This window comes from Lepidothrix coronata, unplaced genomic scaffold (genome assembly GCF_001604755.1).
Source record: "Lepidothrix coronata isolate B3197 unplaced genomic scaffold, Lepidothrix_coronata-1.0 Scaffold112, whole genome shotgun sequence".
NCBI classification, from domain to species: Eukaryota; Metazoa; Chordata; class Aves; order Passeriformes; family Pipridae; genus Lepidothrix; species Lepidothrix coronata.
The window spans coordinates 1662139-1684870 of record NW_016690292.1 but is presented as its reverse complement, the minus strand read 5'-3'; the positions used below and the strand labels follow the sequence as shown (position 1 = coordinate 1684870).

The following is a 22732-nucleotide window of genomic DNA, read 5'->3' as shown; positions in this document are numbered from 1 at the left end:
CCGCCCGGCGGGTCCCGCCGCGAGGCCGCGCGGGCCGCCGCCCGCCTGCCCCGCCCGCCATCGGGGGAGCCGCGGCGGCGCCGAGCCGCTGGCTGTGGGAGGGTGGCCGGGCCCAACATGGCGGCGGGTGGAGGAGGGGGGTCGGGCAGGCTCGTCCCGCCGCGCCGCGGTTCGCTGCGGAGCCCGAGCGCTGGGCTCGCTCCCGGTGCCTGCTGCGGGGCACCCCGCGGATGAGGTGGGACGGTTTTTCAGCAGGAGGGGTTGGGGTGGCCTTGTGGAACGCTGGGCTGGGTGGCGGGGACTTGCGCCCTGCGGGAGGTGCCGTGCGGCGCAGAGATGGTCCCTGCTGGGGACCCAGCAGGTCGAGTTGATTTGGGGTGTCTCTCATAGGGGCTCAGCCAGCAGGTGGCATGGGGGTCCCTTCCCATAGCGGACCTGTCACACCCCGCTGGTAGCACGGGGTGACTGCTGTAGTGTGCCTGGCAGCTCGGGATCAGGCGCTTCCCTTAGAGTGCCTGGCACATGAGGTAAGTTGGGAGGTGCTTCCCAAAGAGGACACAAAGGAGGGAGTCTTGTCTGCTTTGTGCAGTTCTGCTGGAAGGGATGTGCTCAAGGCAGGTCTGAGTATCAATGATGAAGCTTCTCTAACTGCTGCATAAGGCCGAGTGCACTGTGCGGATACCAACCTTGGAGAGCTGAGGACTCAGAACTGAGGAGTGTGCCCTGCTGCAGCCAGGTGTGCTCCTGCCACCCTCTGACCACGCTGCTCTCATCCAGGTATCTCCAGGGACAACTGGCATAAGCGCCGCAAGACCGGGGGCAAGAGGAAGCCCTACCACAAGAAGAGGAAGTATGAGTTGGGGCGACCTCCCGCCAACACTAAGGTGAGTGGTGTAGGGAGGGTGTTTTCAAACTCAGGTTGCTGGTCATGTGCTGTTAGAGGTTTAAATACCTCCTGTTTTGTGAGGGGTTGAGTTTCTGGTGCTGCTTCTTCAAAAGGTGTTGCTTTCCCCTGTCCAGGTGGAAAGCAGAGATAGGTTTTTGTGATGAGAGGCAATTGGAGTGATGAAACTTTCACCTTAGGCAGATGCATCAGACCGTTCTGGTCGTTTTCTGTGTCTGCCGGTGCTGGGGCTTGTCATAGTTACACTGACCACATTGCCTTGGAGACTGGGAATGTTCTGGGGCTCCTGTGTGAGCCGTGCAGCGTTCCAGCACCAATGGCACCCCGGTGTTTCTTCCTGGCTGCAGATTGGCCCGCGCCGGATCCACACAGTGAGGGTTCGTGGTGGGAATAAGAAGTACCGAGCCCTTCGGTTGGATGTTGGCAACTTCTCCTGGGGGTCGGAATGTAAGTACATCCTGAACCTGGTGTGTGGAAGGGAGAGCTGTGCTGGTCTTCTGAACTCCTGCGGAGCAGAGGGCTGATGGTGCAAGCATGGATTTGTGGGCTGGCGTTGAGCATCCTGGAGCTTCGCAGTGCTGGCTCTGGAGCAGCATGCATAGTGATGATAACTTTGACCCTATGTGGCCTTGGGGGACTTGGATGTCTGCTAAGTTCACAGTGATGGGAGTGTCATAGTTACACTGAGTGGCATGCTTGTGTTACCTTTTAACGGGGTAGGGGGACTAGAGAGGGGCAAAAAGCCTGAGTTCTTCATGAATGCAACTTTTGCTTATTGATGAACACGGTGACTGAACGTTAAATGATTCTGAGGCATCTTGCCGTCTGCAAATTTATTTTCTGTCATTGCTTAGATATATTTGAGATGAGCTCCAGCAAGGCCTCCAGTCACAGTTTTTAATTTAGTGGCAGGCAAGCTGGGGGGCAGCGGATGGGGTGATGAGCGTGAGGTGGTTTGAAGGGTACGTGTGAGATGCTGTGGGCTGTGCTCTCAGTTGTCTGATCCCTGTAGGTCTGAATTCATGCTCTTCTTTTGAAAGGCTGCACTCGCAAGACCCGAATCATCGATGTCGTGTACAACGCTTCCAACAACGAGCTGGTGCGGACAAAGACCCTGGTGAAGAACTGCATCGTGCTCATCGACAGCACCCCGTACCGGCAGTGGTACGAGGCCCACTATGCTTTGCCCCTGGGACGCAAGAAGGGCGCCAAACTGGTACGTCTGGGACTGCCGTTTTGACTCCCTGCAGAGCAGAGTCTGCCTTGCCAGAGGCATTTCTCCATCCTGAACGGACAGTGCCTGCCAGAATGGGGTTGGGTACCCGGCAGTGATGGCATTGGTTATCTGGGCTGTGCTCCCATGGGTCCCCAGGACAAGTCTGGCTCTGTTAGTGAAGCCCTCTCTGAGGCATTGCACCCCTTTGTGCACAAGGACCTGCCTGTCGATCTCTTTGTCTTCTAATGATGATAACCTTGTCCAGTTCTGCTACTGAAGGGACAGCGATGACATTTTATGGTGCTGAGGAAGACTTTGCAGGTCGGGTTCTTGTGGTGGGGAGTGATTGCTTTGGTGAGGAGCTTATGGATTACTAACTGAACTTCAGTGTGTTTTTAAGTGTCTTGAAATTATCCAGAACCATAAATTTGTTAAAGATCCAAACCCCAGACTGGTAGAAGGTACTTGGACTGCCATGTGTAGCGTTCAGGTTTAGGTTGTCTCCCTGCATTAAAAACAAAGCACTCCTCATTTGAGTGCTGTGTGGTGCAGGAGCAGGGAAAGAGCTTGTAACATGTCTGCGTGGACGTGCACCAGACCCAAGTGCTCTCATTATGTGTGCAGAGGGAAAGAGGTTTTTTTTGGAGGAGAATTAATTGACCAAGGAAGCCTTTGCAGTTCCATTTGCCTGAGAGCAGCCTTCCCTGGGGTACTGTGCTCTGTTTCATCAGTGACTCTGGTTAGCAGCACGGCATTTCTTGGTCTCAAAAGTGAAACACAGCACCTGGTTCTGTGAGTTTAAAGTATTTGTACCTCAGCCAGGTATGACTTGGGAAACAGTACAGTGCTGAGAATGCAAGGGTCTCCATGTTAGTGAGAGCTACCTGTGCTAGTGTGGAAGGTGCCCATTTGTTTAACTCCTTGTTTTGCTTACGGTCGTGTTTTTAGACTCCTGAAGAGGAGGAAATACTGAACAAGAAACGTTCAAAGAAGATCCAGAAAAAATATGATGAGCGAAAGAAGCATGCCAAGATAGCAAATATTCTTGAGGAGCAGTTCCAGCAAGGAAAGCTGCTTGGTGAGTCCCTGGCAGCATTAATGTGGGAGGGGCTAAGGGAGTCAGGGCACAAACAGGGTGGCAGAGCAAATCTTAATCTTGTTTTGGGATCATTTAAAGTTCTACTCACCGTGATACAAATAACTGCAGTGGGGTGTTCTCCATGTCTGCAGGAGTGTCTTCTGGGTCTTAAATGTAACTTGTTCTTTTGTCTTCTCCGGAGATACCCCACTTGTGGCAGAGGGGGGAAGTCTGCTTCTGGACCTTGAATTACTGCATGTCCCAGCCAGGCTCCTGAAGTTGATTATTCCTGGTTGGCCTTTGTGAAAAAAATGGGGTCAAGACTTGCAAAATAAGCAAGTGTCTGTCAGGAAAATGCCCTGCAGGCATCTGACAGCTTTGATGTTTCAAGCTCTGGCAAATAGTTGAGTGTTCTGAAGTCTTCTGGTGATGAAACCTTTGTCCAGTTCTGCTGCTGAACCTGAGCGATGACAGTTTGGAGATCTGAGGAGGACTTCATTAGGGATCTGCAGCAGGGCGCGTTCCAGAGCACGGTACCTCAGCAGAGGGGCTGAAGCTGGCACGTAACCTGCTGACTGGTTACTGATGAGTTGCTCATGCGTGCTCTTGCAGAGGCTGTGCAGTGTCTGTTCATTGCTGTGTGCACTGGGGGGTGAATTGCTAAACTTTAACTGCATGACTTCTCCTTGCAGCCTGCATTGCCTCCAGACCTGGACAGTGTGGCCGAGCCGATGGCTACGTGTTGGAAGGCAAGGAACTGGAGTTCTACCTGAGGAAGATCAAGGCCAGAAAAGGCAAATGAATAAAAACTGTTTATTCACAGTCAAACTGTGCTGAGAGGACGAATAAAACCCAAGAGTTTACTACAGTTAAAGGTTGTGTGCTCATTTATGTGTACAGAGTGGAAAGGGCTTGTGTGGCTCTGCCCGCCAGTAAAATGTGAAAGAAGATGGATCTCTAGTAATCCCTGAGTACTTCAGTGTCTTCAGACAAAACGTGACCCTGTGTGCTCTCGACTAAAACATCTCCCTGGTTCTAGGACCAGGTGGGTGTGGAAAAGAGTTTTCAGACTTGGCTGAAATGGAGGTTGTCCAATACTGGAAACCAGTGGGCAGGAGGAAGGTGGAGTGCCCACCCCCCACTACCAAGTTCTGGCTTCCTGGGAGATCCAGCTCCTTCCTCTACTTTCCCCATGGGATGTGCCCCCATCCCTTCATTTGGGCCAGCAGCCTCTTTTGCTGTTATGTTGTATTTCCTACCTGGTTGTACAATTTCCTGCAGGATCCAGTATCTTTTGACCAGATTTGGCTGCACTACTCAGTTACCAGCTGGCCTTTCCTTGGCCTCCTTGGTCTCATTCCAGTGCAAGATCAATTCCTTCTAGCAGAAGGACCAGGCTCACATCATGGTCTGTCCCTTTCGAAAGCTGGGTACAAACTCCAGTGTTCTGCCCCGTTTCTTGGGGTAGAATTGGAAAGCTGTGGTGAACAAAAGCTTTTTCTGGGTGTTTTGGTCAGGCGATGGCGATTCCTTGGGGCTGCTATCCTTCAGGAAAGCCAGCACAGTGATCTCTGCAAGTAGTTGGGGAGTGCTTTGTGCAGGTATTGGGGTGAAGTCAGGAGCCCATCTGAGGGCTGGTCCTGTGCTGTGGGGCAGGCCAGGCTCACACACCTTGTGCCTGCCAGGTGGACGCATCACACTCTCCACCCCATTTCTGTGTCTTTACAAAAGCCTTGGTTATCCATAGGATCACTCTGGTGAGTCAGCCTGCCTGCAGCCCCCACCTCGTGATTTTTAGCTCTGAACTGAAGGAGGTGGTCCGTGATCACCCTGCCCCCAAGCACAGCTGTGGCGTCAGACCCAAGTCTTTAGTGCTTTAAAATGCAACTGTCCCATAAATAGCTTGGGTTTGGGGTTCTTTGAAGTTTTTTGCTGTAATTCTGTGCCCTGGCTACCGTGTGTGACAGCAGGAGGTGCTAGTGGGCTCGGATGACCTGGGCAGTGTGGGTTCATCCTGCCCTGTCAGGGAGCTGAGGATCAGTCTGTGGGACAGATCTAGGGACAGACCAACCACACTGGGGAGTTGCACCTGTTCCCGTGGCCGCAGCAGCACGTTGTGGTGTGGTGTGGTGTGTGTTGGCACCGCCTCACAGGCTGTGTGTGTGCTCCTGGGCACTGTGTGCCCAGCTTGGTGCCACTGGCTGCGCTTCAGGAGTCCCTGGCAGTGGGACCTGGGCTGGGCGGGATGTTTGCACAAGCACATTCCTTCTCCATAGTAATCCAGCGTAAACTTTCCCTGCTCTCCAGCAACGCCTGCTTTCCAGAGAGGTGGAGTGGAGGCGATAAGGGCACTTGGCAGGGATGCGTCACGGCTGCTTCCTCTGAGAGTGTTTCTTCTCTCTCCTCCACAGAGTGCAAACAGCGTTCAGGGTGTTTCTGGGGGACTTTGTACAGATGGAGAAACTGAGGCTCACAGATCAAACGCCAGCTTGGTATGAGAGCAGGAGCTGTAATCCTGGCCCCTGATGAGTAGGATTATGGCTCATCAATGCACACACTGCTTACAAAGGTACTGCCGTGAGAAACAGCTGCCAAGGGCAACTGCCCATGGGAACGAAAGCGGCACTCGTGGCCCGCCGGAGGTGTGGCATGGAAACAGGATGGTGGCAGCTGGCTCCCAAGGTGGCACAGGCTGGGGGACTTCATATGGCTTGGCTGTGGGATGCATAGCTTTTGGTCTGGCCTTGGCACAGCCCTGTGGATGGCACAGGGATTGACCTGCCTGGAAGGGGGCAAACCTGCCATGTGCTGAGCCAGGAAGGGATGGGCAGGGGCTGGGGTTAAGCACAGCTTTAGCCTGGCTAGACTTAGGAGGTGCCAAAGCCTGGGCTAAGGACCTTACCTGCTTCTACAGATAGGTGCAGGGTCTGAATTTTAAAAAGCTACTTTCTTAGGATGAGCAGCTGGCAGCATAACCCACGTGAGGTCACTTGTCCTGTGTCCTACTCCTTGCTGTTGAGTGGCTCTCAGTTCCACGCAGTATTAACTTTGGGATATTTTCACAGGACATGGTCCAGCCCAGAAAATGACTTTGCACTTTAACATGTTCAGCAGTGACCTGGAGAGGAGGCAGGGCTTGTTTATTGGGGGAGTTCGAGAGCTTTAAGGGAAGAGGGGCTTTCAGGAAAGGGAACTTTTTAACTAATATTCTTAGGGGGAAAAACACAAATCTGAGTGCAAGAATCCTACAAGGGCCGGAAACACATTCCTGGATTTTTTTCCTGGCTGTATCACCTGGTCTAATACCTCACAACCATCAGTGGTGTTGTCCTTGGGCTGTGCCCTTTTTGCCCCAGAAAAATGTGTGGACCCTTTGACAAAATCCAAATTTACCCACTTTTTGGATAAATGTAATGTAATGTCCCTGCTGTCTCACTGAGCATAGTGTACAGCACCATGAAGGCAATAAACCTGTAGAGCAGCTTGTAGATGTTGCTTTTCCAGGGGAAGAGCAGCTCGGAGAAACCTCCAAAGTGGGAGTTGGTGACTTACAGTGTTTAGGAAATAGTCATAATGGCTCAGCCCTGCACCTCAGTGAAGAGTCCTTATCACTGGTCGGTGGCTAAACTGAGGAGAACGGGGCTCCAGCCACCATCCAGGCTGTGGGGCCTGGGGACACAGACTCTCTCCCATGCCAAGCACTATGGCCCATCAGCAGGATTGCCCTGCCTTTCCCATGCCTGCTGCAGCCACTGCCTGCTCCCTGCCTGCACCCCCCATCCCACCAGTGCCTCTTCCCCCTAATTGACCCGGCATGGGCCTGTGCAGCTGAGCCCTCTCCATGATGGGCTGGGGCTGTCACAGGCAGGGAACAGGGAACTCCAGGTTGGTCACACCTTCCTGCCACTGGTCACAGAGATTTGGGTGGGGGCTGCAGGTACTGGAGCTGGGGCTGGGCAAGACCCAGTGGAGTGGTTTGGGCTGCTACCCTTTGCAGCCGTGGCAGCTGAATTTAGGCTTCATGAGAAGGAGGGGGAAGGACAGGGTATTGCATCACTCCCAGCAGCCTTGGGAATGGGACCCAGGGTATGTGGGCAGAGGGGGCACCCAGGGTAGGATATTTCTGGAGCGCAAGTGAAAATTGTGGCTGTCGCTGCCCAAGTCCAAGTCTGAAGCTGTGGGCTGGGTTGCAGCCCCTGGGGACAGCTGCTGGCCCTGCCTGTCCTGCCTCTGCCCCAGGGCAGCTCCTGGTTCCTCCGTGTCCCTGGGGGGACTTGGGGACAGCATGAGCCGGGGTACAGTGGTATGCCCTGGCTGTAGTACCTGGCAGGGGGTGATGGAGACATATTAAAAGCTGGCATCAGGACACTTTCCCAGAGCCCAGGAGGAAAAAGGAAAGGAAAAACTCCAGGATATAAAACAGTGGGAAACATCCATGAGCGACAGGAGACATGCAGGGAAATTAGCCCATCATCATCCCCGGTCCATGCTGGGGCTGGGACTGAGCTCTGCCCAGGTTCCATGGCTTGTCCCACCATGGGCTGTTGGAAGCCACACTGTGCTCCGCAGGAAACGCCACTTCCTTTGCCGGCCGGAGCGCTGCGTCCTGCCCTGCCTGGCTCCCTCCCTTCCTGCCTGGGCACCAGGCCCAGACGGCTCCAGAGCAGGCAGGCTGCTTTTGGGGCTTCCAGCCTGGAGAATATCCCCCTGGGCAGAGGGAGCAGGGCTCAAGGGTGCCTGCACCCCTCCACAGAGAAGGGCTGGAGCACCCCTGAGTGAGACTTGCCAGAGGTACCTGTGCTGGGGGATGATTTACAGCACCCTCAGCCTTTGCCCTGTTCCCAGGAGCTCTACAAATCCCTGCCCTGTTCAGGAACTGTGGCATTTGTAGCAGGCTGACACCTTCCCTAGCTGGGCTGTAAATCCTGGTGCAAGGCAGAGGTTCCGCTGGTCTGCAGCCAGTGCCCAGCTCTGCTCCACCAGGCTGACAAAGCAGCTCCCAGGATGCTGGGTGAGACCCACAATGGAGCATTACCCAGGGCATGGGAGGGGAGATGGATGGGGTATGAGTGAAGCCCACCATCCCTGCACTCCCCACATCCCTATGGTTGGCTTCCCATCTTCCTAAACCATACAGACACAGACATGGAGCCACATTGCTAGGAGTAAAATGATTTATTTTTTATGGAGGGCTGGATCCTACAGGGCTGGGCAGCACGTTGGGCACAGGAGGCTGCAAGGGACTCTTTCTGGTGCCTCCTGGTGTGCGTGGGCACCTCAAACACCTCACACTCACCTGTGCACAGTCCCCGCACACACTTGTACATAGAGCAGCACACCTGTACTGGCTGTTTCAAGTCCCCATGCCGCGGTGGGATGTGGGGCGGGCAGCAGGCAGGGCCACCCCAGGCTCCCTCTGCCAAGCCCAGGGCACCCCATTCATATGTGACAGCCCCTGCAGACCACATAGGCAGGGCCAGCCCCGTTTCACGTCCCCAGACCCTGTTCTTTGTAGACTGGGGAGTAAAAGGTCCATGCTAGATGCCATCTGGCTTCAGCAAGAGAGGATGGAGGCTCTTGTCAGTGGGTCTGGCACACACAGTATTGTCACCTGCTCCCCAAAACCAGCCCCCACCTCCTCTCCATGTCCTTCCTTGGGCACTGACAACCCACATGTGTCTCGACACCACCAGCCTGAGGCAGGGTCCCCAGGGCCTGAAGCACCCTCAGACCCCCTGCCCAGCTGCAGCACATGGCAAGTGATGGGTACAATGGTAGCGCTGGGGAAGGGATGGGTATTTGGGGGTGCAGCTTTGCAGACAGCCACTGTAAGCCATGGCAGGACAGTTCATGCCTCTCCTGCTCTGCTGGCTTTCGCTCCTGCCCAGCCCCTGCCACCCTGCTGGTGTGTCCCAGACACAGCCCGAGTCCTGGCATCAGTGCAGGTCAATGATCTCATACTCCAGGTTGTCCGAGTCCTCCAACTCAATGCCAGGTACCAGGTTGTAATAGTTGGTTGACTGACTCATGTAGATCTTCTCCCGGTCGGCAGAGTCCTTCAGGACTTCGCTCACACTGACAGCGTCCACCTCTGGCTCGCTGCCCCCCAGCTCCTCTGCCCTTGGTGCCGAGGTGCCCAGCTGCCCTTCATAGGCTGACACCTGGGAACTGCTGGGGGATCCCACCTGAATCTCCACCTCCTCATAGAGGTCTCTCCCACTCTCCAGTGGTTCTGCAAAGGGTTGGAGCAGGACCTGTCTCCCCAGTAGCACCTTTTTCTCAGTCTCAGCGGGAGCAGCAGGCAGCTCGTAGGGGTTGTAGTGGTGGGGCTCTGCAGACACCGGCACATTGCCCCTCTCTGCTGTGGCCCGGTGGCTCTGGGACCTGTTCTGAAGGTTGTAGTTGGTCTTTTTCTTCTGCCTGTAGAAGCACCAAGTGACGCTGGCGAGGATGAGGAGAGGGGGCAGGCAGATGAAAAGAGCAGTGAGGCCGTGTGAGCGGCACAGCTCATCCTGGGGGATGCTCTGGAGGTCCACGCCGTGGTACCGTTCCGGCGTGTGGCAGATAACATCAGCAGCCAGGCTGGGCCAACCCGCCAAGTTGGTGAGCAAAGCACAGCTGCAGTCCCAGCTGTTGTTGGAGAGCTGAAGCTGGAGCAGAGTCGGCTTCAGGAGGCTGGCAGGAAGGAAGGTCAGGGCATTGAAGCCCAGGTAGATCTCCTGGACCTGGGATGATGCTTTCAGGAAGGACCTGGGTAGATCCTGGAGCTGGTTGCTGTCCAGATAAAGAACCCTCAAATTAGGGGCATTTTCCAGAAAGCTTCCAGGGAGACTTTCCAGCAGGTTGTGACTTAAGTGCAAGATCTCCAAGGCAGGGGGGACTCCCTGTGCGTTGCTGATAGCTGTGATACCACAGTGCGAGAGGTAGAGCTCCCGCAGCCCCCGCACCCCCACCAGTGCACCCCAGTCGAGGTGGGTGATGTTGGAGCTGGTGAAGTTGAGGCAGCAGCTCTCAGGGAGTGGAGCCTCCCGGAAAGCTTGGAAGTCCATGGGCTCTGAGCAGTTGCAGATTGGCGATGCTGGGTAGAGGGCAAGGCCGGCAGTGAGCAGGAGGCTGCCCCAGAGGGACACGATTCCCAGCCCGGTGCCTGCGGGGAGAGCAGAGGGGACGGTGACTCCTTGTGCGACCTGCCCTCCCGCTCCCCTTGCTCCAGCCCTCCCGGTGGGTGTGTGGGTGTGTCTGAACACCGCTTTTCCTCCCACCTAGGAAAGGGACCCAGTCCCCGCAGATCCTCCCGGAGCCGTCTCCCAGTGCTACCACCCCTCTCCAGCCCGGGGCTGGACGTCCCGCTGCTCCGGCCGGGTGTCCGCGGGCAGCGAGCGACCCCCGGGGCTGTGCCCGTTCCCCTCGTGCCCTGATCGTTCCCCCCGTGCCCCCGGTGCCCTGCCCGGCCTCACCAGCCGCCGCACGCCCCATCCTCCGGGGCCGCTCCCCGTCCCTCCGCGCTCCCGCCGGGCGCGGCCGCCGGCTCCGCCTCGCCGGGGGCCGAACCCGCCGCCGCCCGCCCCGTCCCGTCCCGGGCCGTGGTCTCCCTTCAGCTCCCCGTGCTCCGTCCCCTCGCTGGGGTCGCGCCAGCCGTGGACCCTCCAGCCGCACTGTGCAGCGATAGCCCCCGAAATGTGTTTGACCCAGGTCCCTTACAGCCAATCCACCCGATGCCACCCCTTCCTCTGCCGTCCCCCACCAATAAACCACAGCCCCCATCCCTTCATCCTTACCCTCTCCATCCCCCAGAAACAACATCCCTTCCCATCTGCCCCCTATCCACCCCTCTCTGGCCCCCTACCAGTCATGTATCCCTCCAGCCCCCTCCGTACTCCATCATCAGCCCCCAAGCTCCTGGAGAGGGGCTGGGCTGGGCTTTGCTGAGTTACTCTTAGGTCTGGCAAGCTCACCATACCAGTAGAAAAAGTGCTGGGTTGTCTCAGGCTTCTTTGGGCCACCCATGCTATCCCGAGGGGTGCTGCAATGTTTGAGAAGGCATCGGGCTTCAAGAGCTTCTTCACTTGATTCCACACCTCACTCATGGCTCAAAACTGGCACCTCAGGTGTTGCTCTCATGTGTCAGCTTGGGGATGCTCCAGCCCCCAGTGGGAGAAAAGCAGCTCCTCTTGGCACAGATTGATGTATCCAGCCTGGGTGTCTCCCAGACCCACAAACCCTGGCAGACAGTGGGTTTCTGGCAGTAGGACCTGCCCCATCCTACTGTGGGCGTTGCCTCCTGAGCAGTGGATTTGTAGTGCTGGCACCTCACACTGTGCAGCAACTACTGCAGCAACGAGGTGTTCCTGCTGGGGGACGGGGATGGGATAAGATGGGATGGGATGGGATGAAGTGGGAAAGGAAGCAGGGCCAGCCAAATCTTGGCTGCTGGGGTGGGATGCAGGAAATGGCCATCTGGGGCCTTGCAGGAAGGGAGGTGCAGGCAGCACACTGTCTTGAAAAGGATGAGAGTTGCCTCCTGGAGTGCCCTGAACACAGCCATACAGTCCAAAGCTGGCACTCATGGGCTGGAGCCTGCTAACATCCTACTTGGGATAAAGCCTCCCTGGCCCCCCTCCTCCCCCTGCTCCAGGACAGCAGCTGAGACAAGAACCCCACTGAAGGAGATTTGAGGCTCCGTGCGCCTTCCTGGGCCAATCCTGCCTCCCAGGTGGTACCTTCCAGCACTGGCATTTTACATACTACCCCAGATTCAGGCGCTTCCTTAATGCAGATGGATTCCTTAATCAGTGTCCTTTGATATCTCCCTCCAGGCACTTTTGCCCAGATTTGCAACATCCCCTCTGCACATGCCCAAGCAACTCCTGGGGTGCATATGCCTCTGCAGGTGCTGGTGCTGGTTCTTCTTTCCTTGGCTCACCCAAGGAACCAGCCACCCTCTCCATCCTCCTCCTTGTTGGCTGCAGCCCCGTGCTTTGCAGGAGCTGTGCTGAGGGATGGGAAAACCCTGCTCTGAGGGGGGTCAGCGCTGTCACCCCAACTCTGGGGAACTTGCCTGCACTCTGGTGCTTGGCTGGTGTTGCTCTTGCAGTCCAGGCACTGTGTGCAGAGCACACAGCAGTGCCATGCAGCCACCCTGGGAAGGCAGCTCTGGTGCAGAGGAGAGTTGGTGGCTCCTGGTGCTGCTGAGCATCACTGAATGCTGTGAAGGTGGGAGGACCTTGTGGGGCACCAGGTATGGAGGACAGAGATCCCACAGGCTCTCTGGGCTCCTCTGATATTTTACCACAGGGGATATTTTACCCTGTGATATTTATGCACAGGGGAAAAAAAAGTTTCTTAGTATCTCGGTGGAATTTCCCTGAGATAACTTGCATCAGGTGCCTGTCCTGGTTTCGCTGAACACCTCCCGAAAGAGCCGGGATCCCTTTTCCTGTAATTCCACATCTAAATAGCTGCAGGCAGCTGGGAGTTCACACCAGAGCTTCCCTTTCTCCAAGCCCAACAGGTTAGTGATGTTAAACCACAGTTCCTCCCACCGCCCCACATCAGCAGTGGGAAAACCCCTGGCTGAGATGCTCTGCATCACTGGAGACCCAGCTGCGGATGGAGAGGGGGCTGTTCCTGGGCTCCATTCCTTTTGGAGAGGAGGTGCCTCAGCCTTGGTAGGACATGGGCTGTGGGGTCCATCCACGCCCCCCAACCCCTGCCCAAGGGCTCACTCAGAGGCAGTGGGGAGCAGAAGCAGAGATGGCAGCTCTCAGTCCTCGCTGGTCCCTGCTGTGCCTCTGCAGGGGACCCCGGGGCAGCCCCATGCAGGTGGTCACATCACCCTCAGGCAGGTCCCCTGGGGCCTCCCTGCACCCCTGGGTGCTTCCACCCACGTGTTGCCTTCAGATGTTGACTCAGCTCCAGCAGCCCTGAGCTGGGGCCTCAGTCGGAAAACCTGTGATGCCACCCACGCCCCAGGGAGCCCCGGAGCCCTGGTGGAAACAGGCAGCTTCCCCCAAGGGCAGCAGCATCCCTGCCTGTTCATGGACCATGTTTGCTGACAGGCGGTGGGTTTGAACGTGCTTCACCTACAAAAACTGGAAACCTGAGAAGAAACCAGACAGATATGGATTGTTTCCTGTCTCTCTGCAGGCGGGTCTGATCAGCTTTTCTGCAGAAAAACACAGGGAGCTAATTCCTCCCCAGTACCCTGGGGTGAAAGGGGATGTGCTTGGAAAAACGAGGCTGTTTTTCAGGGGTGCCCATGCAAAACCCTCAGCATATTCAGGAACACAGTGAGCATCAGTGGCAAGAGCCCTGAGCTGCAGTGAGGGGAAATGGAGGCAACAAAGCAAGGGACGGTCACCCTGTGTGTGGTATGAGCAAGGGAAGGGCAGCAGGATCTGCTTTTGAGGGGCTCTTGCAGTGCTGCTGCTTCAGATTCGTGGGAGCTGTATGTTTGCAGCCATCTCTGCCAGCTCCCACGCCCGTGGGGAAGGAGAAATGCCAAGAATCCTTTCATGACCTGTTTCGAGTGACACAGAGGCGTGTCCCCGTCACGGCCATTAGAGAGCAGCACCGCTCTGGCACCTTGCCCGGCCACCCCTGCACACCCAGCACAGCCAGAGCCCCCAGGACAGGGTACCCAGGCACTGAGGGGCAAGGATGGTGGTCCCCAGTGGGACAGTCCTGGACTGGCCACCGTAGGCAGCTGCAGGGGACTGACCTTTCAGGGCTGTTTGAGGGGCACTGGGGAACAGGGCTGGGCTGGAGCCGGGGCAAAGTGTGGATAAGGGTCATCTACCCAAGGACAGCCTGGCCAGGGAGCTCCCCTTCATCTTCCCTGTGTCCCCACCACCCCACCTGAGGTGGGCTCTGACCCCCTCCTCCCTGGCCCCTGGCACAGAGTGAAAGGTTCTTAGGGGGTGTTTGCCTGCATCCAGGTTTGTCACAAGAGGGAGCAGGTCAGGGCCCACAGTGAACACATGGGCTTTGAAATCCCACCCTATCCACGGCCGTTCCACGGGGAGTAGGTGTGGGGTCCTCAGTCCCCAGGGGGTTGTGTGACACAAGCTGCTCGCTCCCGTGAGGGGAAACATCCTGTGAGCAGGTAGTGTGTGTGTATATTTATAGATGTGCACGAGGAGGGGGCTCTGCGTGTCCTGGCAGAACAGGGGAAGGAGCTGAGGAGGGGGCTCTGTGTGTCTGTGGGGTCTCGGTGTGACTGTAGGGGAACCCTGAGTCAAGGTGGGGGTTGTCTGTCTGTGGGTGTCTCTGTATGTAGGAGGGAGGATGCATCTACGGGGGGGACTCTGTGCTGGGGGGTGTCACTGTGTGTGTAGGGAGGGGGTGTTACTGTGTGTGTGTATGAGGGGTGTCAGTGTGTGTGTATGGGGGGTGTCACTGTGTATAGAGGGTGTGTCACTGTGTGTGTGTATGAGGGGTGTCAATGTGTGTGTGTGGGGGGGTGTCACTGTGTATAGGGGGTGTCACTGTGTGTGTACGGGAGGGCCTCTGCGAGGTGGATGCAGCAGGATCCCGGCTGGGCTCCACTGCCCCGGGACACGGCCTTCAAAGATGCACCAATGAATCCCTGCGGTCCGGTGCTGCAGCCCCGCCCCCCTCCCCGGTGCTGCGGCCCCTTTAAGGGCGGGGCGGGGCGGGGCCGTCCGGGGCGGGGCTCCGCGGGTGACGTCATTGCTCCCATTGATAAAGGCGGCGGGATTCCCGGGGCGCCAGCGGCGGCGGGGCCACGTGCGCGGGGCCGGCGGAGCCCCCGGGACATCTCCTCATCCCCCGGCGCCCGCCATGGAGTCCGCCGGCCTTTTCCCCCCCTTCTCCGCCGCCTGCCTCCCCGCACGGCCCGCGCCCGCCCCGGCGCCGCCGCCCCGCGCGGCCGAGACCACCCGCATCGTCACCGACCCGATCTCCGGCCGCTCCTACTGCAAGGGCCGCCTGCTGGGAAAGGTACCGGGAACGGGGGAGAGGAGGGTGAGCCGCCGCGGAGGGCACCGGCCGCCCCGGGTTGAGCTGGGCCGGGAGCCGTCGCCCGGTGCGGGCGCGGGGAGGGGCCGGGGCTGCCGCGCCTGCCCGACCCCCACCCCGGGTGGCCCGGGGATGAACGCAGCCCCCCGGCTGCCGCCCGCCGCCCCCACCCTCCCCGCCTGTCGCGGCGGGCCCGCAGCAGCGCTGGAAGCACTGAATCACCCGGCCTGGCTTCGTGCCTCGCCGGCTATCGGAGCCGCATCGGTTTCGGGGCGCCCCGCGGGGTGTGCGTGGGCCGGCGGGTGCCCCGGTTCCCAGGGGCCGCGCGCGCAACTTTTCTCCCGGCTGCCAGCGGCGTGTGTAGGAGGTGGGTGCCGGTTCCCAGCCCAGCCCGGGCGGGCTCGGCGGCTGAGTGTGCAGATTGCAGGGTGACATCACGGCAGGAAAAACCTGTCTCCATGGGGCTGCCTTTCGGTGGCCTCCGGTCCCCGGGCTTCCTGCCCTGCGCAGGACTTTCCAGGTTGATCCGTCATGTGGAAAGATGCAAAGTCCGGCCATAGTGGGAGTGAGGAAAAATGCCCTGGAGGTTTTACAAGAATTGGGTGAAGAAAATGCCCGGTTGAGAGCATCGCAGTTCAGATCTTAGTGGGCGACGCAGCAGGAGGGAGCGTGTGACGCTTGCCGGGCTGTGCTGCCAGGGAATGGGGGAGGAGAAGGCTTGCAAGCAGGCAGGGGTAAAGAGCTATCTCTCACCCATCCATAACCACGTCTTCCCTTGCAGGGCGGGTTTGCACGATGCTATGAAATGACAGACCTCTCCAGCAACAAAACCTATGCCGTGAAGGTCATTCCACACAGCCGGGTGGCAAAACCCCACCAGAGGGAGAAGGTGGGTGCCATGGGGCTGGTGGGGTGCTGGGCAGGTGGGGGGCAGCAGGGGCCCTGTGCTCACCTGCTCACAATTTTCAACTGGTGCTGCTGCTCTCTTTCAGATCACCAACGAGATCGAGCTGCACCGAGACTTGCACCATAAGCACATCGTCAAGTTCTCCCATTACTTTGAGGACTCAGAGAGCATCTATATCTTCCTGGAGCACTGCAGTAGGAAGGTCAGTGCTGGTGTGGCCTCCTTGTCAAAGGATCCCTTAAACAGCCATAGCTGGTTAGAGCAGGTCTTATCTGAGGTGTTTTTGTAGCACTCCCCTGCTCCTAAGCTGTGTGCTCTGTCACACCCTCTGAGCTCACCATAAGCCGTGAGATTTTGCACAGCACTGGGCACTCCATCAGCTGCCTGTCCTACTTGGACTGCCTGCTCATGCTGAGGCCACCATAAATCCAGTGGTTCCCAGGCTTTGCTGAGCAACCTCAGCCTTGTGTGGGGAGTCTGCTGAGGTCATGGCTGTGAAAGAAGGATTATTTGTGAATGTGCACCTTCTGGAAGAACTGGCTTTGACCCTGCCTGCCCCATGCCTAGTCAGCAGGGCTGCTTGTTCTCCCTGCCTGCAATCGCAAGCTGCCTTCTCTCCCTCTGCAGTCCCTGGCCCATATCTGGAAGGCCCGCCATACTCTGCTGGAGCCCGAAGTGCGATATTACCTCAAACAGATCATCTCAGGCTTGAAATATCTTCACCTCAAGGGCATCCTGCACAGAGACCTCAAGCTTGGTGAGTGCTGTGGTTGGGGCACAGTGCTGCGTGGGGAGCAAGCTGTCCCTGAGGGACTTGTGGTGACGCATCGCCCTTGACTTGCAGGCAACTTCTTCATCAATGAAAACATGGAGCTGAAAGTGGGGGACTTTGGGCTGGCTGCTTGCCAGGATGTCTCTGACCAGAAGAAAAAGTAAGTTTGAGATTTTCCTATTACAGAGTCCTCTGGGGCTTCACTCTTCTTTCTCTTGTGGCTTCCCAGGAGAGTGGAGGGTTGAGTGGTCCCTCCTGGCCTGGGGAGAGGAAGCTTTAGGGCACCCTTCCTGGAGTGAGGGAGCTATTCCTGCTCCAGCTGCAGGCAAGGAGAGGGGGCTGGGGGCTTTGTGGCTCCTCTAGGAGTGAGCTTGCAGCCGTCGGGGAGAACAATGTGTTGACTATTACTATTGTGCCTGCCCGGCTGCCGTGCCGACTGCGCAGGCTGGGACACAAAGGCTCTGTTCCTCCTCGGCTCTGGGACAACCTCTTCCCAACGGCTCCCCAGGAGCAGCTGCTCCTGACCCCTGGGAGCTGGAGAGGAGGGAGTCTGTATGGGACTCCTTGTAGATAGAGGGGGACTGTGGGCCACAAAGAGCAAAATGGATCGGGGAGGACAGGCTGCAAGCTAAATCCCAGGGCTTGGAGTGGGGGGAGGCTGTCTGTGAGGGGATGCAGAGCGTGCACTGATCTGGTGCTCTGCCCCACAGGACAATATGTGGGACCCCCAACTACCTGGCCCCAGAAGTGCTGCTGAGGCAGGGCCACGGGCCAGAGTCGGACGTGTGGTCTCTGGGCTGTGTCATGTAAGTCTGTGCTGCTGTGTGGGGAGGGGTCTGGGCACCCTGCCTGGGGTGGGGGCACAGCCAGGCTGTGGGCAGCCCGATGAGGAAGTTTTCTTGTGCTTTGCCTTGTGGCTCCACAGTGGCTGCTGCAAGGCAGGGGGAGGGGAGCGACTGGCTGGATCCTGCCTGGCCCTGCTTTGGAGCAGGTGCTGCCAGCCATCCCGGGATGCTGCGTGGGGACTGTGCAAGCAGGACCTGCACGGGGCGGGCGCGCTCGTGCCGCACTCGGCTCCAATTCAAAGCAGGCTTGACCGCACTGTGAACCTGATAAACAACGGAAAATCTCTGTGGCTGCTGCTCTGTTTGCTCAGAGAGCGATTGCTGTGCTGCCTCGGCACATCCAGCCCCTTGCCTGGCTGCTGCCTGTAAGCTTCCTGCTCTGTTTCCCCCCCCCGCCCCCCCCCGGCAGCCACACGGGGGTGGGAGCAACAGTGGCAGACGGTAGCCTTTGCTTATCAGCCCTCTGTCCTTCCCTGAGGCTCCTTGCCTGTTGCTCTGAGCAGTTGCTAGGAGGAAGTGTGGCCGGATGTGAGCGTGGCTGTCCAGGCTGGAAGTGGTGCTCAGCCAGGTGTGGCCAACCAAATGCCAATAACTTCCTTGCTTTAAGTGCTGCTGAGTCACAGGCCTGGTGGGGATGTGACAGTGGCATGCATGTCCCCTCCCAGGTACACCCTGCTGTGTGGGAACCCTCCCTTTGAGACCTCTGACCTCAAGGAGACCTACAGGTGCATCAAGCAGGTGGAATACACCCTCCCTGCCTTCCTCTCCCTGCCTGCAAAGCATCTCATCGCTGGCATCCTCAGACGCAACCCCCAGGACCGCCTCACCCTTGAGGAGATTTTGGACCATGAGTTCTTCAAGGTGAGTGTGTGGGGATCTGGGTCAAGGGACCTTTCTCCACGTGGGATGAGGCAGATGAGGCTTTTTGGGCTGTGCAGGGTGCTGTCCTTGGAGCCCAAGTTTCAGTCCTTCAAAGGATGCAGCCGCTGTCCTGCCCAAATGCCAGCCAGGGGAACTGAGGGATTTGATGTGTTCCTGCTGCCTTGTTGCTATAGCAGGGGGTTGTTTCCTGTACTGATGCCAGTCATGCTTCCAAGGCTTGACGGAAACACAAGCTGGCTGTCAGGAGGGATGTGAATGACTGCGGTCAGCCGAGGGCAGCTGCTCTGCTTGGAGCATGTGGCCTATGGAAACCAAACCTTTTCCTTGACCTCTCTGCAGGGCTACACGCCTGAGAAGCTCCCTCCCAGCAGCTGCGTGATGGCTCCAGAGCTGAGTCCCCCAAACCCTGCAAAGACTCTGTTTGCTAAAGTCACAAAGACACTCTTTGGGAAGAAGAAACCCAAAGGTGAGTTCATGCAGTTGCCAAGGAGGCTCTGGGTGACCCTTCTTCACAGGGAGAAGTCTGTCCTGTTTCCTGCAGAGATCTGATGGGTCTCTGTGGACCCCCTGCCTGGGGACAGCACAAGCTGGGCTTGCCCAGCCCTTCTCGTGCTGGTGGCCTGGCATGGGTGTGTGCCTGGAGAGCGGATGCTGCGTGGCAACTCATGGGGCAGTTCCTCCTGAAAGCCCTGTGTAGCATGAGAACTGGGAAGTGAAAGTGGGAGGCAGCTGTTTGAGACCATCCTTGCCACCGTGGGCATGGGATCAGAAAAGGGAGAGCTGAACTACTGGGAGGGGTGTCCTGGACGTTCCCATGCCCTATGCTCAGCAGTGTGCTCATCACTTGCTCTTCTCTTAGCCAAGAAGGGCTCTTTGGAGGACAAGGATGACATCTCCAAGCTGGTCACTGGGCTGATGAAGACCTCGATCTGTCGGCAAATGAGCTATAAAACTGTGGAAGGGAATGAGGTGAGAACATTTCCGAGGCCACGCGTGCCCCTCTTTTGGGGAGCAGGCAGGACAGTGGTAAAGCCAGGTCTCTCTGCAGGCCACTCCTGTATCCTGCCGCAGTGCCAGCTCCAGCCCCGTGGAGACAGTGGTGGAGGAGACATCTCACAAGTCTGCGTCCCCCTCCATTCGGGGAACGATGGCCAGCAGCTGTGAGGGTGAGCAACACCTGCCCCAGCCACCCCAGCCTGCCCTGGGCTTCCTGTCCTGCCTGGCTGATAGCGGGGCTGGCTGACTCAGCCTGTCATCTTCTCCCTGCAGCCTTTGAAGACTGCATCACTGCCTCTGCCATCATTGAGTCAGCCGTCCGGCTCCTGCGGACCTGCCTCTCCTCCATGCCTCCAGGTAAACTGGTTGGACTGCTCTGGGATGGGATAGGGTGCTGTGCATCCTTTTCCCCCTGGGATGAAGGCATGGCTGCTATTTGGGGTACAAATAGCACCTTAAATGGTGCCAGAGCCTGCTGCAAGGGTCTGCTCCCCTCTGGGGGAGGTGAAGTGGGGAGGGACTGGTTGCCTGCTCTGCTCACCTCCTCCTCTCCTCTCCACCAGCGGAGAAAAACCCGGCTTCCCTGGCCCGCCACGAGCACTTTGTCTGGGTGAGCAAGTGGGTGGATTATTCCAACAAGTATGGCTTTGGCTACCAGCTCTCCAACCGCAGCATCGGGGTCCTCTTCAACAACGGGACGCACATGACGCTTTCCCCCAACCGCAGGTGAGCAGTGGGAGTGGGGCTGGTGCCTGTCTCTGGAGAAGCCCTGTGGGTGGGAAGGGGCCATGGGGAGGCTGTGCCAGGGTGGGTTTGGTGCTGGACGTCCTCAAGGCTCACGGTGTGCTCCCTTCAGGACCGTGCATTACAACCCGACCAACAGCAAACACCTGGTGTTCTCTGTGTCTGCCATCCCTGAGCAGCTGCAGGGACAGATGACTGTCCTGCGCTACTTTGCATCCTACATGGAGCAGCATCTCATGAAGGTGGGTGCTGGGGCCCAGGGCTGGGTGTTGCGTCTTGGCTTGACCGCACTGCTTGGGCTGGTTGGACTCCCTCCTTGCAGGCTGTGGCCTCAGAGTTGTGTCCTGGGAGTGAGGACCCCCCTGAGAGGGTGTCCAGGTTTGGTGCTGTGTGTGCTGGTGGAAGTGCTCCTGTGTATGGGACCAGTGGCTTATGCAGACCCTTCTCTCCAAGGGAGGTGACTTGCCCAGCATAGATGACCTTGGGCAGCCGGCCCTGCTCCTCCTGCAGTGGGTGAAGACTGACCAAGCCTTGCTCATGCTCTTCAGCAATGGCACCCTCCAGGTATGTGTGGGGCACAGTGGAGAAGCCTAGACCCTTGTGAGGAAGAGGCCGGATGGTGTCTCCTGGCCTGTATTAGGTCTTGTCTGCCACAGCCCAAATGCAAAATCCAGCTGTGAAAACAACTGTGGGTGCAAGATGCTTCTCCAGTGCCTGGAGATGCTGGTTGCAGCTTCCCCAGCTCCTGGGGGACATGATGCTTCAGCTGGATGCTTCTGTCTGCCCCAGTGCTGCAGCTGGTGCATTCCTGGCACGGGGCACGGAGCAGGGATGCTCCCAGGCAGGTTGGGGAGGAGGAACGGGTTGAGGCAGGAAGTGTGGCTGCCTCTTGGCTCCCGACATGCTGTGGGAAGCATGGGTTAAAACCAAGCCCAACCTGTCTTCTAGGTGAATTTCTATAATGACCACACCAAGGTGATCATTAGCAAGCCTGACCACTCCTGCCTTGTCACCTACATCAACCGGGAGCGCAACTCCTACACTTACAAGCTGTGCAGTATCCAGGAGCTGGGCTGCTCTCCTGAGCTCCACCACCGCCTCAGATACATCCTCAAGCTCCTCCAAGAATGGGCTGAGGCCTAGCATGGGACCCTGGGGGACCTTCTCTGCACATAGAGGTCTCCCCCCTGCCCTCCCATGGGATGGGAGGTATGTTGTGGTGCTGGCTGCCCAGCTGGGCACTCTGTATCCCGGTGTTCAGCTGGACTCTGGACTAAGATGTGGATGTGGTTCCAGCAGCAGGTCTGGATATCCTTGCTGTTCCCTGGCTCTGGGCCATCTCTGTCTTTCCATCTCCAGCTCCCGCTCTCATTGTGCTGATCTTGATGGAGTGGACTGGGGTGGTACAGGGAGGTGGTGGTGGGTGAGTGTCCTGCAGCCAGGTTTGGGGCTGGTTGTGTCTTGTTTGGGGCTGGCAACTGCCTGTGGTGGGAGCTCAGGCTGCCCTGGCCCGCCCAGGGTGATGCACCAGTTGCACAGACCCTCTGCATAGCCTGGAGAGGACTGGCACAGCCTTGACCTCAAGCCTTGGGTGCTGTGGGGTAGAAAAAACCCCTTTCTGGGGTGGACAAGGGGTGAAGGGTGATGCCTGCCCTGCCAGGGGCTCTGTGGGCTGGTGTGTGCCACTCCACAACTGCTACACTAAGGAGGGTGTTGTGCTGGGCCCAACTGTGTCCTGTCTGTTTCCAAATTGTGAATTGTCTGGTACAACTTGAGGTTTGATTAAAGGGGGGGATGGGATCTGAGGACTTTCCTGGAGAAGCCCTCATCTTGTTGGGACCCAGGGTAGTTTCTTATTTCAAGGCAGTCTCTGCCATGTGGGACTATTTATGTATCTTATTTATATGGAATTATTTATTTTCCTGTTGGTCTGTCTGTGTGCAGCTACCCTCTCCCTGACTCACCTCAATAAAAACTTGTTTAAGGGCAAACTGTGTCTGCCTTGTCTGAACCTGGAGTCACAAAAGGCTTCAGCATCATCCTTGCTCTAGGGCTGCTTTTGTCTGCCAGGGATAACCTTTCTTGCCACTCACTGCTGGGGGACAAGGTTAGGGATGCAGGGAGGAAGGGTGCAAGGAGTCCATGTGGTACCTCCGCTGCTTTTGGGGGGCTGCCAGGAAGGGCAGAGTTAGTTCTTGCTGTTGCCAGTTGGAGACCTGGAGCTGCCTCAGCTGCTTCTTGCTGCTGCCAAACTCATTCCCAAATCCCTCTGCACTTGGACCAACCCATCTGCCCTTCTCATTCTGCTGAGCTGCAGAAGGCAGAGGAGTTATGACTTAGGTGGTGGTGCAGGAGTTGCCTGGGTCCTTGCACTATGACACCTTGTGTGATGGGATATGAGCTGGGCAT

General features: G+C 57.6%; 3 protein-coding genes across 6 annotated transcripts in view; 2 read left to right on the top strand and 1 right to left on the bottom strand.

The window, feature by feature from the left end:
• The window catches only part of RPS8 (ribosomal protein S8), a 25765-nt gene extending 21693 nt beyond the window's left edge, over nucleotides 1-4072 (top strand). Inside the window, exons 3-7 of the mRNA XM_017824593.1 lie at nucleotides 778-884; nucleotides 1252-1351; nucleotides 1945-2120; nucleotides 3069-3198; nucleotides 3891-4072. Of these exons, the coding sequence (XP_017680082.1) occupies nucleotides 778-884; nucleotides 1252-1351; nucleotides 1945-2120; nucleotides 3069-3198; nucleotides 3891-4000 (623 nt within the window). The 3' untranslated portion in view covers nucleotides 4001-4072. The remainder of the gene's footprint in view (nucleotides 1-777; nucleotides 885-1251; nucleotides 1352-1944; nucleotides 2121-3068; nucleotides 3199-3890) is intronic.
• Nucleotides 4073-8309: 4237 nt separating this feature from the next.
• Nucleotides 8310-10715, bottom strand: LOC108502080 (SLIT and NTRK-like protein 6). The gene is made up of 3 exons (XM_017824592.1): nucleotides 10656-10715; nucleotides 9097-10345; nucleotides 8310-8322 (listed from the first exon to the last, which is right to left on the bottom strand). The coding sequence occupies exons 1-2, from the start codon at nucleotides 10672-10674 to the stop codon at nucleotides 9135-9137; spliced, it is 1230 nt and encodes a 409-aa protein (XP_017680081.1). The 5' UTR covers nucleotides 10675-10715; the 3' UTR covers nucleotides 8310-8322; nucleotides 9097-9134.
• Nucleotides 10716-15000: 4285 nt separating this feature from the next.
• On the top strand, nucleotides 15001-22310 carry PLK3 (polo like kinase 3). 4 transcript variants are annotated; one of them, XM_017824583.1, is made up of 15 exons: nucleotides 15001-15159; nucleotides 15959-16066; nucleotides 16170-16286; nucleotides 16712-16841; nucleotides 16929-17016; nucleotides 17567-17662; nucleotides 18367-18562; nucleotides 18923-19049; nucleotides 19443-19552; nucleotides 19632-19749; nucleotides 19853-19936; nucleotides 20143-20305; nucleotides 20436-20565; nucleotides 20777-20887; nucleotides 21272-22310. In XM_017824583.1, the coding sequence occupies exons 1-15, from the start codon at nucleotides 15001-15003 to the stop codon at nucleotides 21464-21466; spliced, it is 1932 nt and encodes a 643-aa protein (XP_017680072.1). In that variant the 3' UTR covers nucleotides 21467-22310. The 4 variants fall into 4 exon arrangements, with proteins under 4 accessions (XP_017680072.1, XP_017680070.1, XP_017680069.1 ...); XM_017824581.1 differs by having other exon boundaries at nucleotides 15119-15183; XM_017824580.1 differs by lacking the exon at nucleotides 15001-15159 and adding an exon at nucleotides 15652-15779.
• The last annotated feature ends 422 nt before the right edge of the window (nucleotides 22311-22732 follow it).